General features: G+C 49.6%; 1 protein-coding gene across 1 annotated transcript; it reads right to left on the reverse strand.

Moving 5' to 3' along the window:
• Window positions 1-14,593: 14,593 nt before the first annotated feature.
• Window positions 14,594-16,466, reverse strand: FAM181B (family with sequence similarity 181 member B). The gene has a single exon (XM_064505161.1). The coding sequence runs from the start codon at window positions 16,356-16,358 to the stop codon at window positions 15,309-15,311; it is 1,050 nt and encodes a 349-aa protein (XP_064361231.1). The 5' UTR covers window positions 16,359-16,466; the 3' UTR covers window positions 14,594-15,308.
• Between the last annotated feature and the right edge of the window lie 2,300 nt (window positions 16,467-18,766).

Raw genomic sequence — 18,766 nt, forward strand, 5'->3', positions numbered from 1 at the left:
TTTTAGGCGAGGAAATTTCCCTGAACAGCCTAGAAGGCATCTATAAGCTGTACAGCCATTCTCTTGACAGTCACCCCAACAGTCGTCTTTCCAAACACAGTGAGCATGAAATGCTTCATGCCTTGGCCAATGAAGCCAGAGTTCCTTTTCTCGCTGTTAGAGCAATTAGACTTGCACAAGCAAGAGGTATTCTTCAGAATATTAGTTCTGGTCCTGCTCCCCCTGGCCTAGCAAAGAGCATGCCCACCTGGAGCTCTGGGACATCTGGATATGACAGCTTCAAGCTCATCTTTCTCCAGCGTCCACCCCCAGGGCAGGCCCTGAACACCAAGGCTGCCCGAGTCCAAGGGAGGGAGGATCAAGCCATGTCCTGGCCACAGCATGGGCCTCTTTTTAGCCTTTGGGTTTGCCTGACAGATCCTCCCTCCTCACAGGGATGAGGCAAGCCGGACAGACAACAGTCCCTGCCCAGCTCTTTGCAGGCAATGATAGCCCTGGGTCTTGCATATCTTCAACCCTCAGCCCCCTAGCTCCAGGGGTATTTGGGGGGATCACTGGAAGTGCTTTCCATACCTTGGCCCTCTCCCTGTCATATGTTGCCCTCCGAGCCTGGTAATTGAACAGAGACACTCCTCCTCTTCTTTCCTTGCCCCTCTTCAGCCAAGAGGGTGCAGAGCTTGCTTTGCTCCTGCCACATGTAGCGGTAGCATGATTCCTGCAAGGCCACAGAAAAGCAATAGCAGCAGCATGAGGCCCAGCAACTTGGGGTATTGCTCTCCCCCACACCAGCAACCCTGTCTTTGGCCCTGTACGAGAAACTAGGTGTGAAGAACAGAGCAGACACGACACAAGGTACTCCCTATTTTCCCAGAAAGAGCACCAAGTACTTTCCTGTGTATACAGGCTCAAGGATCTTTTAAGAGTCAGTATCCGCACAGCTGTGGTTTTCGGCATTGAAATATGGCACAATAATGACACAGATGCACGAGGGTACCTGTCCTGCTCTCTGGTGATCATCGCAGACAGGGGCCTCTGTACTGGGTGCTAGGGAACAGGGGCCAGTGGGAAAGTGTGCTGGAGCACTAGCACCTGCCACCGGGCTGTCCCAGGGAGATCTTGGCCCCTAATGAGTTGTGCAAGATTTGCCATCATGGGAGAACAGCAGCACGGGAAGCACAGTATCCAGCACCATCTGTGGCATTCTGATCTTGGCTCTCATCTCTCTGCAGTAAGGACAAAAGGCAAACATGTAAACCTCTGTGTGAGGTCCACTATGGAGGTCCACTATGCTGGTAACGGGCAATCAGCCACGTCTCTCACTGCAGCCACCAGCCCCACACATTAACCAGCCTAGGCCTCATGGCTGCACGGTGAAAGGCCATCATGCCCTGGCCATTCTCCATGGGGAAGCAGGCAGACAGTGGCTCTCTGGAGAGCTTTGGAGATTACCTACCACATCAGGACTTTTTTGCCTCTCTCTTCCCTCAAAACAGAATTGGTGAAGTAAAAGCAGAGCAAACACCCTCAGCATTGACCACTTCCTTCTGCTGGAGCAGTACATTATTTCTTACTGTATGCATCTCATTTCTGTATGTACACAGCAGCGGGCCCCTGACACATCGCTAACCCGAATGGTTTTTGCTTGCTTTAAGAAGCGGGGAAGAACTGTGTCCAGTTATACACGGTGCTGGAGGGTCAGGACTCCTGAAACCACTCAGGCACAAAGGGAGGAAGAGGCTGCAAAGCCCACCTGGTTCAGCACTGACTGCTGAAGGATGCCTTCCTAACCAGGAAGATGACTGCTGTATAAACAAGGACACCTCAACTTCCTCTGAGAAGACATTTCACCAGGCAACTGCTCCGCACTGGGTGTGAGCACGCTCTTTGCAGAAATGCCTTCTGACCTTATCTGCTGGACGACCAGAGGGCAGGGCTGCAACGGCACTGCACGTAACGGCAGCACCCCATCCGTTCGCGAGGCAGCGAGGCAAGACCAGCTGCCTCTCCTGTATGCAACTCCCCACAGAGTCGCAAGGGAAGAGGCTGCTCCAGGAGACCTGAGCACAGCTCAGCAAAGTGATTCACGCAGTGCTGAAGCAGGGGACAGTCACAGTTTGGCGGCTGCCAGGTCTGCAAGAAAGCCACTGCTGCAGAGCTGTCCTGCTGAGTCCTCTGGTACCGGTCACAAAACAGGTCTCCTCGGCCTCTTCCCTGCATCAGTTGTGCCTTGGCAACACAACCCACCAATCACACGCCCCTGAGCCCGAGCAGCCCGCCAATCACACGCTCCCTAGCCACAACCCACCAATCCCACGCCAGCTACCAGAAGCCCCAGGAAGCTTCCAGAAGAGCTGCCAGCACCAGGCAGTGGGGAGGGAGATGAGCCCGGGACCAGGACCACGACTGAGCGGCGGGGCCAATCTGCAGCCCCACCAGGAGCTGCTGGGGGAACGGCCGCTGCCTAACCCCCCCAGAATGAGAAAGCCCCCGCAAACGCCTGCCCACAGAAAACAGGAGGAAGCCCGAAACCAGAACAAATGGTTACGGGAGAATCCAGAAGCACCCCCAAAAAGCTGTGTGACACCCCCCCCCCGACACACAGTGTTTCAGTAGTTCTTGTTTTTCTTCAATTATTTATTCAGAGGGATGGCGAGAGCACTGTAGCTTTTCCCCCGCTTTTTTTGAGGGTTACTCATTTAGTTATTGATCTGGTCCCTCATTTTGTGTGTGTCCTGGTCTCCTTCTGGGCTGATTTCTTCCTCTCTTTATTGCAGAAGGGTTTAGTGGGTTTTCCTTCTCGGAGGAAGTTGAGGCTGCCGGCACTGTGTGAGGGGATTGAGACACACTGCACAGGCAAGAAAAGACTCAGATATTAAAGAATAGTGAATTGAAACCGTCTAGAAATAGCTGCTTAGCACAACTTATATAAAACTTGCTTAGCATGAGTAGCTAAATTTGCTGAAGCCTTAGGCCGCACTTGGGAAAAGTAATAAACCTTTACCTAGTTTAGTAAAAAATAGTGCCTCAGAGCTCGTTCAGGCTGGGAAAATAAGGAAGCCACACGCAGTCTGCGCTCCTGTGTCACCCACTCCGAAAGAGAAGACGCCAAAACAATTGAAAAATAAGACCTTGGGAGACATCCGCCAGACCCAACAAAAACAGAGGTACAACCTTCATCAGAGACCGCAAAAAATAAGAATAAGGAGAAAAACAGCCCAGCTCAGAATGACGATGAGACCCAATGAGGAGCAGGAGACCCCAGACCAAAAAATTGCTATTGGTCTAACTACTGCGTGAGGGGTGGGAAATGTAAGTTAAAAAAACTATAATTGCCCAGGATTTGTTTACATTAGGGTCCCTCTTTGGAGGCACCCAGCTCAAGCTGTAATTACGGCACACACGTGATTAAAATTTAATTTGTTTTGATTTGGCTCTGAACTTTACTTGGGGGAACCTAGGGTTGAGCCCTGTTATGGTGGCCGACAAGCCTAATTTCCATAACACAGAGATGGTGTAGCCCCCAAGACAGGCTGAAGCCTTTTGCACTGACTTCCTTAGGGAAAACAGGCAACCGCAGGGGGACTGTCCTGAGCATGGGGAAACTGCAGCAGGAGGCCTTCTGTGCTGTTGAGTGATGGCACCAGTGCTTGCCCCTCCGTCTTCATGCAGACGTGGAAAAGGAAGACAGAGGAGGAAGTTCTGTAAGAGCCTTTTTCTGGGGAGAAATGATATTCTCAGCCTGACAAATTCCTTGTCAGGTCTCTGGGATTGCTACCCAGAAGGCCCGGGAACAGGCAGAGGAACCCCAGCAATGGGGCATCCTGCTCCTTAGAAGTCCTCCTGTGGTGAAACACATTCGCCCAGGCTGCCTGTCCATGGAGGAGCAGCAAGCAGGGCAGTAGGTAGCACTCATCTCTTATTAGCTACAGGTAGGGTGAGTGGTCAGGACATTTTGGTGTCACAGGTGCCACAGGATTTCCATTAAGAGCTCCTGCTGTGCACCTGCTGGTCCCCTGCCTGGATCGTGCTGCCAGCGGGGCTTGGAGTCTACTGATGATTACCATGTTCTAGAATTTCTCATAAAATGACAAAGCTCCATTTCTGGTCAGTATTTGTGAATTCCACTTTTGTTGCCCATCCCTGCTTCCATGTCTTGTATACCAGCTTTTTGCATTGGAGCTCTGCCAAGAGTCTGCTTAACGAAGTTGGACTCCTGAAAGATTTGTTTGTCTTCCTTGGGGTTGGCTCATTCTTGTGCATGGAGGATGTTGTCCTTAAAGGACCTGCCAGCTTCCTTAAGCTCCTTGGGCCTTCAAAGCTGCCTCCCATATGATCTCACCTTCCAATTCCCTGAACAAGCTGCAGTCTGTTCACTTGAACTCCAGGGTCTGTGCTCTGCCGCTCTCCTTCCTCACTCCCTCAAGATCTTGAACTCCATTATCTCATGGGCCGTACAGGCAGGGGTGCCATGGATTATTGCATCCCCAACCAGTTCTTCCTTGTTCCTGAGCAGCAGATCCAGCTGTGTGTCACCACTGATTGTCCAGCCCAGTACCTGACACACTCCAGAAATCTCTTTGACTGCTTCTGTCCCATTGTGTTGCTCTTCTAGCTGATATTGCGAAGGTTGAAGTCCATGGTGAAGAGGATAGCCTATGATTCAGAGATGTTCTTGAGCTGTTTAAAGATGGCTTTATCCTCTCCTAGTCATGGCAAGAGCATGCCCTGAGTGTCCAGGCTCACTGTGCTGAAATCAGGTACCCTGGTGAGGCAGTAGCACTGCTCTGCCATGTATTCTGCTTTTCTTGTTGGGTTACGCAGGTCAAACACAGTGAGCATCTCATTGAACACTGCCATGTCATTCAGCATCTTCTCACTGCAAGCACCTGCAATAGCTGTGACACCTAAAAAAACCAACAGAGTGAGCTGGTGCTTTCTGACCCTCTGACTTCAGTGCATTGTACCAATCCCTCTTGAATCTCTCTGTGAGTAAATGAACTGTGGGAGAGAAAAGGTTCCATAACTGGAGATGTAGGTAGGATTATTTCTTTGTCACATTATAGTTAGAGTAAAAGCATTATACTTTCAGTATTCATACACTTATTTCCACCTAAAAGATGACCTGTCAATGTCCCCTCCCTTCAGCTTGTACAGAATGGCAGTCTGGAGTCTTGCAAGATTTTCTGCTTTTAACAGCGTAAGTTTTAGAGAGTATCCCCCTCAGAGTCACAGCATCCACTTAGATCACTATAAATCCCAGCCTTAACCGTAGATTTTCAGAATATGGCTGAGCTGATAAAAAGAACTAACATGAAACATTATGAATATCATAGTAGCCAGCATCTGGCCCAGTAAATATTAGTTGCTGAAAAAGAAATGCAAGCATTAGCAAAGGAAGGACAGTTCCTGACCAGTAGTTGGTTTGATCCTCCCCCTGTAGAGGTTTTTGCAGAATCTCAGTGGATTTTTTTAGTGGGGGAAAGGACATGTAAAACATTTTAATTTGCACGTGCATTTTGATAATACCAAGGGCTTTTTCAATTAAGAGATTAAAGTCCATTCAAGTACATTTCATAAGAAAATGGTTTCTAGCAAATCTACATCAAGATCAGTTTCCCACTGGCTGTATTTTAGAGGTAAGCATGCAAAGTCTGTTTAACAGCTCATCTAATGAGGGAAGAGCTATAGCTCCAGGCTCATATAAATTTGATAAAATTAGCAGTAGACTGTTGCCCAAACTAGCCAAAACTAAGACAGAATCTTAACGAATTCTGGCTTTAAAAACCCAAGGAGCAGGACCTAGATTAGGCTAAGAATCTGGAGGGAGAACAGCTCCTAGCAGTAGCTGCGGCCTGGGTTTTGGCCCCAGCTATCAGCCCATGAAGAAAAGCAACTAATAATCAGCTACCAGCTGGGCTTTGAACTGCTGACCATGATACTGATAGTCTAGCCAGTTTTCCATCCACCTTGTAGCCTGCTTGTCCAGTCTGTATCTCCTCAGCTTGGTTACAACAACACTGTTGGAGATAACGTCTAAGACCTTGCTAAAGCCAGGGTAAATGTCTGCTGCTCTCTCCTCATCCATTTCTTATTATAGAAGGCAAACAGGTTGGTCAGGCATGGCTCACCTTTGGTAAATCCATACTGGCTGTTCCCAAACAGCTACTTGTTCTTCATGTGGTTAGACATAGCTTTCATGAGAATTTGCTCCACAGTCTTCCCAGGGACCTCAGTTAAGCATCATGTAACACCTAGTATCATCTAGACATCTTTTAACATTGTCCTAATAATGGACTTCAGAAAGTTCTCCCCAAAGTTAGAAGAGGCAGTATGTTGCAAAGGGAGAATACATTGTAAATAAAGCTTAAGGCAGCTTTTCCCTGAGGGTAGCCGAAGAGGCTATTAAACAGCACATACCTCAGCAAAGCTTATGTATCAACAGGAATTAAGCACATCTTTAAAAATACATGTGTACTCTGTCTTTCCGAAAAGAGTTCCAACCTGATAAAGCAGGCAGTCTAGTTGTGTAATAGATACCTAAGATCTACTTAATAAAGCAACAGTCACAGAAAAGTAAAACAGTTTTATTTTGTAATTATAAACTAACTTGCCTCAGCACTGCTCTTGAAGTGAACAATTTGAGGATCTCTAAAGCAGCACATGCAGAGATCTCTGATTTAATGCCTTCAGTGAATTTCAGAAAAGTTAATTGATTACAGTCAGTAAAAATTTGTATGGAGAGCAAAATTTTCATTTTGATGCCTGCCGGACAGAAGATCAGTGCTTGGAAATGGAAGCAAGGTACATTTTATAACAGCAAAGGTAATTAAACTCTGGAACATCTGACTAAGAGCTGCAGCAGATTCTTCATCACTGGAAATTCTGTGCAAAGCTTGTGCACTTTTCTGATACGCAGTGATTAGTACAGAGGCACCTAATGGTTCATGTTGTACGAGTGGCCTCATAGGTTAGTGCAGAGGTCCCTGTCAGCCTTTCAGTCCAAGAACAGAGCCATTATGTCCATGTATGACTTAGTCTGTTTATCATATGAAGTAAGTACCATAAAAATCACAGTATTCATCTTGCCACAAGCCAAGTTTTAGTAGGTGGTGGCATGGTGTAACAGGTTGTAAATGGTTTCTGGTGTGGACTGCAATAGACAGGGAGAAATTGCGGGTTAAGGGTGAGATTTTTGATTTTCACTACCAGATAACTACGGCAAGCCACTCAATTCAACTGAACCATGCTGGTTTCCCAAGAGAAAGCAGAGGCCCCCCCTTAAATTTGGAACATTTGCGGTAAATCGAGGGTGTGCAGGATTCAGAGTGAACCACTTGAGGGCTCTAGAGGACTTTCATCTGTCGTGCTTGCCTGGCTGAGACTGTCCTGTCAGTGATGCATCACATTTTGTCGGAGATTTAAGCAGTGACAAGGATTATTTTTTCTTGCTCAATCCCATACAAGAAAAACCTCCTGTAGATCTAGAATTTACCAAAATCTGAAATTGCTGTGTGGCTGCCCTATGGGGCACATTAACAAGTCAAAGAGATTAGATCTGCTGGGGAAGAACACAAGCTGGATACTGTGGGACTTGGAGCTGCTGGCTATTTGTATTTTGTGCTCTAATTCATATCTGTTTCAAGCCCAGAAAGGATCACTGTAGCATCTTAATGGGATACTGGGCCTAGCAATTGTACATCTGCTGGGAAAAACCCTTCACATCTCTTTGTTTGTAATTCCAGCTGGTATGGATTTAGTCAGCTAGAAGAGCTTTTCCCGTAGGATAAGGCAATATTCCTTGCTTGAGAGGGCCAATCTAAAAGCAAAGCCGGGGTCTTGTTTGGAGCACCCCACACCATGGTGGGCTGCCTGACCCGCGATTCCCCAGCTTTGCAGCGGCAACACTCACCGAGACTGGACCTTCAGTAAAGGGGATCTGATAACCACAGGGTCTCTGAGCAATACAGCTGTAATAAAATGTGTCAGGGCAAGACCCGCCTGCCCTAACTCCTACTTAAGCCCTTGTGCCTGGTGTTAATTGTCAGCTGACTCTAGGCCTTAAAAGCCATCTAGCCAATAAGAGATATTAAGCACAGAGTTTTGGGTGAAATTCAGGCTCTCTAGCCATCACCTTTGTGCCCACTGGGCATGTTCTTACAAACAGCCACCCCATATTAAACCTCCGCCCTTTAAACCATTTTCTGAGGCATCTTAGTCACAAGCCTTGACTTCATGTGCAAATCTGAGATATTTCTTTTGCTACCACTTGAAGGATGTGCTTGACCTTTCAGTCCTGAAAAGAAAATATTGGTAAAATCGCTAATTAATGACTGACTTTGAATCACTTGCCCCAGATATGTGTATAAACAAAGAAGCTAAAGGTCTAGCTATTAAACAGAAAAGAATGTTTTTTCTTCACAGAGCAGGCTTGATCGTTAAAATACCTAAAATGCTGGTAATTGATTTATATTCAATTATTTGAATGCATAGAAGCAATTACAACTAATCTTTGAAGCCTAGTTCCACTGTGAAATGTAACTATGCAAAAAAATGATTTCTTGTTAGTCACTCACTGATGAAAAAATGGTGTCAAGAGGATGGAATTTCCCATTTATTTAGAATTTCCACCCAATTTTACCTATCTGATACTTTCATTGTGTATATTCAGAACAATAGGCATGTTTACTCCAGACCTAATGAATTTAGCTGTCAAACCACTGACAAGGAAGAGACAGCTGGAACGAGAGAGAAGAAGGGGACTTTACCTAAAAAAATTATAAAATTGTAAACACTATCTAATAACATTCAAAAAAGAGATTTGTCTGAGTGCAGCTGGACTTACAGTCACCCTGAATTCATATAGTCAGCGATCAGAATAGTAAATTGTATTTTTGTCTGTAAACCCTGCAGATTTGCTCTGGGAATCTCTTGAGAAGCAATTCACTAATTCAGTATGAACCTTGCTTTTAACTGTTTAAGAAAAAGAGCACTCTTCAAAGTGGGCACAGTTTTCGAAAATGTTGCTCTCAGTTTTAGTTGAGTGTACATCTTATTACAGCTGAAATCATGAGGGTCTTAACTCAACCATATCCCAAGAGCAGCACTATGGATAGCTTATGGTTTGAACAGATCAAAGAGACATGGGAAGAGAGGGAAATATTATTATGCATGTCATAGTAACGGAGGATCCAGGACAGCTCTCAAGGCCATCCTGAAGTGTTGTCTCAGCCCGAACCCAAAGTAGAGACCTGAACACACTCACTGCCATGTCTGCTACAGCCCAGCACGAGCAGATCCCTGTGCTTTGGCTCTGCCCAGGAAGCGTGGACAGCAAGGCCTCAGCAGAAGAGCTGAACCAGTAGATGTAGGGAGCATAGGACTCCATTCATATAAATTCCTTCTTTATTTTATAGCGTAACAGAGACCATCTCACGTTCAACATTTAAGAAAATGAGGAAGGAGGCAAAGCCTTGGCCACTGCCTCTTCTGTACTGCTAACCCCAGCCCAGACATGCCTGTCTCGAATGTGAATTCTTTACATTTGAAGAGTGTCTTGGCAACATCCAATTAAAAATAACTCACTGAGTTTTCTCCACTGTGCAGGCACACAGAGGGCTCGAGCAGTGGGCCTGTATCTTTTATAAAGCTGAACAAAATGAATCAGAAATGATTACACCCTGCTCCAACTCAAGAAGCAGAAAGTGGCCTGTGTTGCTTGGTCTGCAGCTACTCACAAAGATTGTTCTTGCCCAGTATCCTAGGTTTAGCTCACTATTTACATCTAGGCCTTTGCACACTGCCCATCATCATACTAGGACTCCCTCTGCACCACATTAAAATAAATACATGCTGTTTAAATAGCATGGCACTCTGATATGCCAGCTCGGGAAGGTGCCTGGTTGAAGACGCCCATTCAGCCACCGAGTCAAGGTATTCAGCATCCTGCAGGATGCCCTGACAAGTTGTTTACCTGACTGTAGAATGGGAGAGGTGAAGTCCATCAGTCTTCCCCTTACTACTCCCCAGCCTGGTGGGGAGGCGTGGGGGTGATTTTCCTAAGAGTTTCTATTGCTGTGCTGTTTTAGGCAGGGGATCCGTTACTTGGTGCTGTAGGTGGACTAGCCATACCAATTTCTGGGTGGGAAATGGCACATTAGTTATCTCATTGCCTTAGCACAGACTGGTACGGGTTACGTGTGCTGCAGCCCAGCCTACAGGCTGGTCTGCTGAGCTGAGCGTTGTCTGACCACAGATGAATGGAGCTCAGGCCATTCCTGGGTGATCTGCACCACCCCAGTGCACCCCAAACTATATTTGAAGATGGACTTGGGCTATGATCAGGCAGGAGTAATTGAGGCAGAACGGGCAAATGGGGACAGTCACCTCTTAATCTCCCACAGCAGGATTTGCCAGAATTAACTCACCAGAACCCTAGAACAGAATAACAATTAAATGCTGAGTACTAAGACCAAGGCACGGCCATTTAAAATACCGATATGAGACAGCCTGACACACATAACATGCACTTACAGGGGCACCAGAGCATGGTACTATAAAGCCTGAATCTCGCCCTCCTTTCCTTTTCACAAATCAATCCATATTTTCATACATGTCCCACACTGTCAGGAGAGAGATGGACATGGAGGGAGGGCAGGGCAAAGCATGTAGTTTCAGCTGCCTCTGAGGGGGTCACAGAGATTTAATAAATAAAACATGATCCTCCATCTCAGAGAAGGAGAGGTGGGGGGATCATTTAAGAGAAATGCTGCAGATGCCTCAAAATCTCCCAGGGCCCCCACCTTGCTATGCTTGCCAATTCAAGCCGTTTAAATGGTTTCGGTGGACAGCAATGGTGCGATTTGGAACCTGCGAGGTCCACGAGATAGCTTAGAAACACAAGGTTTTGACAGTAAATTTACGTTTGATAGGCAGGCGTCCACAAGGCATAAAAGGCTAAGAAGTTCTGGCTTAGTGAAGTGGTTCTCCACCAGTGAGGGAAGGGAGTCACAAAGGAAGGTATTGAAAACAGTATTACAAAGCACAGAAAATACAGTGTTCTCCCCTCTCATCCTCATAATCTCTCCTCTCAGCAACCCTCTGACAATCCCTATACACACAAACTGTGGGGGGGGGGGGGGGGGGAGGGAGGTGATCGCTATTCACAATACTTTTTTTTTATCTTTTATATAAATGTGTTACCAAAAAAGTTGGATTTTAAACAAGTGCTCACCCATGTTAAAAGTTTGAGAACCATCAGCTCAGTGTAGGAAAGGCAGACTGCAGTCAACTCTTCCAATGACGTAACACTGTCCTAAAAACATTCCCAACCCACATTTCAGTTCATCACACCTGTAGGCTTGAACTCCTCACATTTCTACCTCATTTGCTTGTATATCATAGAGATGCTCCACTGCCTTTTTCCCTACTGTTGCCAATAACTGCAGAATGACCTTCAGTTTGTGCACTGTTGCCAAAAGCAGTTTATTCAAAAAAAGCAGAAAACAAAGAGTTTACAATAGATGTTGCATCTGTTTTACTAGTGTTGGTCATACAACTACATAAGATCATCAGAGATGACTCATTATCACTGATGGTCAGACTCTTATTAGAGCAACCTCAAGCTCGGGTCATTAAAAAGTTAGTGAGCCTGTTTCAAAAGCCCGCCCGAAAAATGAGAGAATCTTTCTGCTTTCCTGAAGGGGCTTTGGGAAGGGCCCAAACTGTTTAAATCACAGAATATTGAAATGTAGTAGTAGCTATTTGCCATGAACCCTTTGTTATTCATCAGTACATCACCATTAAAGAAAGGTAAGATTCCCTCGCTTAAAAAAAGAGCAAAGGGTTCTTGTTCTTCAACACATACTTTATCATCTTTGACTGCATATGAAATATTGTAGAGAGTTGTGTACGCCTTCCCACCAGAGACTCCAATAAAATCAGATAATATGTGTAAAATACACCAGCAACAAAATGGAATTTAGTTGATCTGAGGAACCGTGTGAAGGCTTTGTAAAACTAAATATTTTGATAGTCTGGCATTGATCCAAGAAAACAGAACCCACTTGCATTCACTTCTTTCAAGAAATAAAAGCTAAAAAGGCTCAGCTTTAGTTCTTACGGACAGACTCCTTGTAAAAGTGCACCAGATAAACCAAAATATCCTGTTCAACTGCAAAATTTTTTATTCTTACAGATGCTCAAGATGACACTTTCAGGGTTTCACTGGAGAAAGCGATTTCCCAAGGACATTTGTAAGTGAGGCTTTTACGCAACATCTCACATGCTTACATTATTGAAGTGGGGGAAAACTCCAGCCACGACCAAAAGAGCCCCCGCACACAAAGAGCGTGAAGGATCCAGCTCCACTAGGTGACATCCCTCGGTCTGGAAAAGAAGCCATCTCCTCCTCCCCAGGACGCGGAGCGGAGCCCACGGTACTTTCCAGGAGCTGCACACAAGTTCTTTGTTGGCTCGTGTTGTGGGAAAAGCCGTTTAGATCAACCCAGCCATTGTGAGCTTGCTTCTAGTGTCACAGACTGTCCATACTAGGTACTCTTCAAATACATCTTCTCGCAGAAATACAGTGGTACACTGTATTTCAAGGAATACTGATTTTTTTTTCCTGCGTAAGCTCCTGTAAACAAAAACTTCCTGGTTTAAGGTGTCAGACCTTCTGCTGGAGTACAGACTAAGCTGGAGGTGAAGCAAGACGTCTGCAGGCGTTGCTCGCTCAGCCTGACTCCTGGCACATGGAGCCTGCCCGAACTTCAGTTACGTCCACAGAAGACCCCTTCCAGCCTGGGCAGCAGCTGGACCAGGCTGCCACGCTGCTTTTATACCAGCCCCACTCCACGGACTTCCACAGAACTGCTTCTCCCACCAGTCGGGGAGCAAATCCAGCCCCAAAAGACTGACTCCGTGCTTCTGTGCACTGTGGGCCACCCTTTCCCAGGGAGCAGAGCACCCAGGTAAGGAAAAACAGCACTGGGTCGGATCTGTGGCACGTTACAGGTACTTTGAATAAAAGGGTCTGGTCTGTGCAGAACCAAATCGCTCAGGGTTGTAACCTGTGCACAGTCTTTTCCAGAGTCTCTTCCTGGAGACCTCTTTCAGACTTTTTTCAGGCAAAATCGCACTGAAGTCAGCGAGACAGCTGACAGAAGGGTCACCTGACAGCAAGATCACCTCGGCAATCCAGACTGTATCCCCGGTTAAAATAAATTTGCATATTGAGCTTGTGAAACAAATTGCTTAGCAAAATCGTGAGAATGGAATTTCTCTTAACTGAGAAATTAAAGCCTGCCCCTACATTATTCTGGCATTATAAACTTCCCCCTTCGGTGGCTCAGTGCCGAAAGCATGCGGACTTCACGAGCACAGCTCAGGTGAGAAAGCTGGGTGATGAAGTATCGTTATGCTAGATGCCTTAGCGCAAAACCGTCAAGCTGAAATATCCCGAGCAGCTGTCAATACGTGCTACATGCTTGAAGCAGTTACTGGACAAAAGAAAAAAACTCACCAACCGAAATAAACCTTAAATCAGTCTCATCTAGATAATCTAGAATTTAGCTAGGCGTACGCTACACTTGGACCTGGCAGTGCGCTCCTTACAAATGCAAAACTCCCACTCTATTCACTGGGAGATTTGCCAAAGCGAGGAACACAGGAGCGAGTTCACAAAGTGGGACATTGTACAGTCATCTTAAATGAACAGTGGGTCAGGATTAACCTAATTTGTAGCTACCTTGGCTGGACTGGCTGCCCATTGTTCCTTACACATGCGCTCTTTAAGCTTAGTTAAATAAACTACAGCAAAATTATACTTCAGAAGTGCATTTCCGTAACAACATACCAGCCTGGCAGTGTTCAGCTATTAGACTATTGTGGCTGTTTGTCAGTCACGACTCCTTTCTATAGCGTTTGTGGAGTGCTTGGGGAACCCCGGCAGGAAAGACGCAGGGTAAGTTACAGCTTTTGTTTTTTAGGAGTAAAATTAAGCCAATTGCAGAAAGAATTATCTGGTGGTTTATTTCCACATAGCTTTTTTCTCCTCTCCCTCCCTCCCGATTTCTTGACCCTAAGTCTCTTAAATCTGAGTTCATCAATGAAAAAAAAAAGTGTGTTATTTTTTACATTGCTTTTAAAGGATAGAAGGCACAAGGACTTCTTGTCGCCAGGGGCAAAAACTCACGCTCGTCCATATGCGAATCCTGTTTTAAAAACAAACAATCCAATTGAGATTGGCCGGAAGCCAGAGCGCAGGATTGCTTTTTAAGCCCTGTGTCTCAATAGGAAACCTCGGAGTATTCTGATCTGTTTTCATAAACGTAACCATTTTCATCCGTTGCCTTTGTAGCGTATGATCAGTCCCTTCTTTCTAGTAAGTTAACGAAAACAGCCAGTACAAATGAGGGCGAGAAAAGAAGAACAGTTGGCCATTGTGGATAAAACACAGCATCTCAAAAGATTTAGGAAAAAAAAGACAATAACCACCGGCCTGTCTTAACTTCTGCCAAGAAACGATTACAGAGGATGAAGACATGGGGAAAAACACTAGCACGCTGCGTTTCAACAGTAGCAATAACCACAGAGCTTAAATCTATTGTGTAGCTTTATTTACCTATCATAGACTCTTTTACATAACTTAAATGATTATCAAATAATCTCCTGTACACAACGAAAGTGAGCCGCATCGCTTCCCGAGCTTTGACACATTCCTGAAAGAAATCCAACAGTCTGTAGGAATCACATCGCTGGAGTTGCTACAGTACGTTTTGTCCAGAGCTTGCGCCGTCAATTCACTTATTTATCACTGTAAATTGCTGTTTGCAATATCCTGCAAGACGTTGTTAAATTTCGGGACACTAAGATTTGGTAGCAGCCTTTATTTTTTTGTTTCAATTAATTTCGCTTTGCTTTTTTTCCCTCAGTTTTGCATCCTCAAGCTGGAAATCCACCCGGCACGCGAGTGCGGGGAAGACCTGAAACGCAAGTTGACTCGAGTCCTACTTCTCAAAGCGGAAACCTTTCGCGAGCGGCCAGGCCTGCCTTCACCGAGAGCCGCCCCACGCCGCCGTGCAAGGCCAGGCCCGGCGCAGCGCTGAGGCCAGGCGGCCGCCGCGCAAAACCAGGCCCGGCGCAGCGCTGAGGCCAGGCGGCCGCCGCGCAAAACCAGGCCCCCGCGCAGCGCTGAGGCGAGGCGGCCGCCGCGCAAAACCAGGCCCGGCGCAGCGCTGAGGCCAGGCGGCCGCCGCGCACGCCTCAGAGCAGCGGACATTCCGCGGCCGCCCGCCCGCCCGCCGCAGGCCCTACAGCGCCGGGAAGGCCGCGCGGTGGTAGCCGGCGCCGTAGTCGTAGGGCACCTGCGGCGGCGGCAGGGGGCACTCGGGGAAGAAGGGGCCGAAGGGCGCCGCCAGCGGCCCGCCCGGCTCCTCGGCGGCGGGCGGCTCGGCGGCCGCGTAGAGCGGCGGCGCGGCGGCGGCGGGCAGCGGGCGCAGCGCCTCGGGCGGCGCCTTCTTGGGCGGGCTCCAGGGCGGCTCGGGGTAGAGCAGCCCGCCGAGCAGCGGGTGCGGGCCGGCGGGCAGCGCCGCCGCCGCCTCGTAGAGGCCGTGCTCGAGGCCCAGCTCGGCGGGCAGGCGGCCGGCGAAGGCGTCCTGCGCGGCGGCGTGCTCGGGCAGCAGCGCGCCGTACTCGGGGCCCAGCAGCTCCAGGAACTCGGCCGCCTCCGCGCCCTTCTCGGGCTCCTTGGGGCCCGGCGGCGGCGCGGCGCGGGCGGCGGCCGGCAGCGCCGGCTCCGTGAAGAAGGAGGGCGGCAGGTTGCGGTCGCGCAGCGGCACCTTCCGCGCCCCCCCGCCGCCGCCGCCGCCCTCGCCGCCGCCGCCCGCCGCGCCGCGCCGCGCCCCGCCGCCCGCCTGGTGCAGCGAGTCGAAGAGCGCGGCCAGGCTGCGGCTCTGCAGGCTGCTGGCCGCCTGCGAGGCCTCCCGCCGCGCCGCCGGCTTGCCGGGGCCGCCGGGGCAGGGCGCGGGGGGCGGCGGGCGGCCGCGGGCCGGCTCGGGCGCGGCGGCGGCGGCGGGCGGCGCGGCGATGATGCCGGTGCAGCGCTTGATCTGCTTCTGCAGGTACTTCCTGTGGTTCACCTTGCGCTTGGACTTCACCGGCTTGTCCAGCGCCAGCTTGATGTTGCTGGAGGCCGAGTCGATGAAGCTCAGCAGGTCCCGGGTGGCCTCCCTCAAGTCCGCCGCGTCGCCGCCGCCCTCGTAGCCCTTCTCCAGGTCGGCGTAGCCCAGGAGGCCGCCGCCGGCGGGGAAGCAGAGGGAGAGCAGGTGGTGCGGGCTCAGCAGCGCGGCTTGCACGGCCATGGCCGGCGGCGGGGCGCCGCCGGCGCCGAGCTCCGCAGGGCTGCGCGGGGCGGGCGGCGGCGGCGGGGAAAAGGCGGCGGGCGGAGGAGGAGGAGGAGGGAGCAGGAGGGGGAGGAGGAGGGCTCAGGCGCGGGGCTGGCCCGGCCCGGCCCTCCCCGCCTCCCCGCCGCGGCCGGGGGCGGGCGCCCCTCACTGCTCCGCTCCCCTCCGCTCCCCCGCGCCCGGCTGGGGGCTGGCGAGGGGGTACCGGATCCTCCCGGGGCAGGTACCGATTCCCCGGGGGAGGTACCGATCTCCCGGGAAGGTACCGATCCCCCGGGGCAGGTACCGATCCCCGAGGCAGGTACCGATTCCCCGGGGGAGGTACCGATCTCCCCGGGGCAGGTACCAGATCCCTGGGGCAGGTATCGGATGCCCCCGAGGCAGGTACTGGGTCCCCGGGGCGGGTACTGATCCCCCCGGGGTAGGTAGCGGATCCCCGGGATAGGTAGCGGATGCCCCCAGGGCGGGTACCAGATCCTAAGGGCAGGTACTGGATCCCCCCGGGGCAGGTACTGACCCCGCAGTGGAGGCATTCGTCCCCCAGGACAGGTACCAGATTCCCACCCCATCAGGACAGGAACACTCCCCCCCAGACCTGACACACAACGCCCCAGGCAGGACACACAGCCCCCCTCCCGGGCCAGATGTGCAGCCACAGCTGGACTCAATACATAGTCCCTGCAGGCCAAGTAGCTCTCCTGGACCAGATCCCAGCCCCTGCACCAGACAGCTTCCCACGCACCCCCCGGGAGCAGCAATGTGCCCCCCTCCCCACGCCAGATCCCCAGCTCCCAGAGCTTCCCGAAACGCCCCTGCATCCGGATCAACTCCAGCAGCGGCAGATGCGCCGCTGGATCTAACCACGGGCACCTGGAAAGGCAGGCTCACCGTGGTGGCAGCCAGCACCAGAGCACAGCGCGAGGCTCAGCTCGCAGTAACTTTTTCTTCCGAGCGCATTGTTATGCACGGTACTTCGGATGTCGTGTTTTCCCAGTCCAGTCAGGTCCTGAGAAAATCCAACACTGTAATCCAGCAGAGATTTTAACTGAACCATTTGCATGTGTTTAGCAAAGCAGATGTACAAATCTTCCATATGGGAGGTAGAAAAATTACCTCCCTGCTACTGAATACCACTGATAACAGTTCCTGAAGGTACTGTCCTGCCTCTTTTGGGGAAAAAAATGGTTAATTTTCCCTTAGAAAACTTTTACATGTATTTCTACTAATATGGAGCAGCACTCATCTCAACCCTTTGAGCTCCAGGTTTATTTTTAATGATTTTATATGCCCAAATATGAATAAAGACATATCTGGTTCTGTCTGAAATAGATACTGAGTTCTCCTGGTCAGCATTGACTCATTAGAAGCACTGTAGTATTATGCCAGAAGGAAAAAGCAGGGAAAAAAAATGAGGTTTTGCAAGGGGTTTCACCCGCGTGCGACCCAATTTGCACACGCGAGTCACAGCAGTAGTCAAAGGCTCCGGGTGACGGTGGCAGACGGCGCCTCGCTGTCCCCGTCCCTGTCCCGGCCTTGGCGCCCGCACACACGGGACGCACCGCGCCTGGGGTTCGTGGCGCCGTCCGTGCTCTCCTGGAGGTCTCCAGCGTCTCCTTTGGGCATTTACTCCGAGCGCAACCGCGTAATTGAAGCCAAAGCCTGGTAGGTAGCAGGCTGTGGGAAATTCGTACATCTGGCTGTAGAAGAATGAAATTTCTCCCCGAGGGGCGGATTTAAATGATTTAGCTGGAGTGCAGCTCATGCTGGTTATCTACCCGAGCTTTTACCCGTGGGTCCCGTGAAGCCCTGTCAAGCCTTGCAGCCTGCTCTGAGTTCTCCCAATGTGAAATGTGAAGAAAAACCTGTCTCTTCAGTTCTGCATCCTCTTTGAGACCACTCTGAGTTGCACAAGGCCCTGGAAAGCGAGCCTCACACCCTGTCCTGGAAGTGCAGCTGGCCTGGAACCATTTCCTATCTGACCAACCCCAAACCATCCTGAAATACCACGGGCACCTCAGTTGTAGTTGGTAGCTGCCTCAGCATTATACTAGTGATATTTCATAGCCTCTCGAAAGGGGGTTGCTAATGAGTCTGGGTGGCATTATATGCGGAGTGGCTAAATATCCGGTGGCTTAGAGAAAAAAGCTGCAAGCCCTGGCGTCTGTTCTCTAAGGCTGAATTCATTCAATTAAACAGCTTTGAGAGCTCAGATACGCTTTAGTGGGAGACTTTATTACCTCCTAAAAATTGGAGAGTATTAAAACAATTGTCAGGCCTGCAAACTGAAGTTTGCATTCAGTTGTGCTAAGCAGCCAAATTTACATATTCTAGGCCAGATTTAGAGTTTTAGAAAGCCTTCATAATTG

Source organism: Dromaius novaehollandiae, chromosome 1 (genome assembly GCF_036370855.1).
Source record: "Dromaius novaehollandiae isolate bDroNov1 chromosome 1, bDroNov1.hap1, whole genome shotgun sequence".
Lineage (NCBI taxonomy): Eukaryota > Metazoa > Chordata > Aves > Casuariiformes > Dromaiidae > Dromaius > Dromaius novaehollandiae.

Bases quoted from the DNA above. Each gene is read 5' to 3' on its own strand.
- FAM181B (XM_064505161.1), bottom strand. From the start codon at position 16,358: ATGGCCGTGCAAGCCGCGCTGCTGAGCCCGCACCACCTGCTCTCCCTC.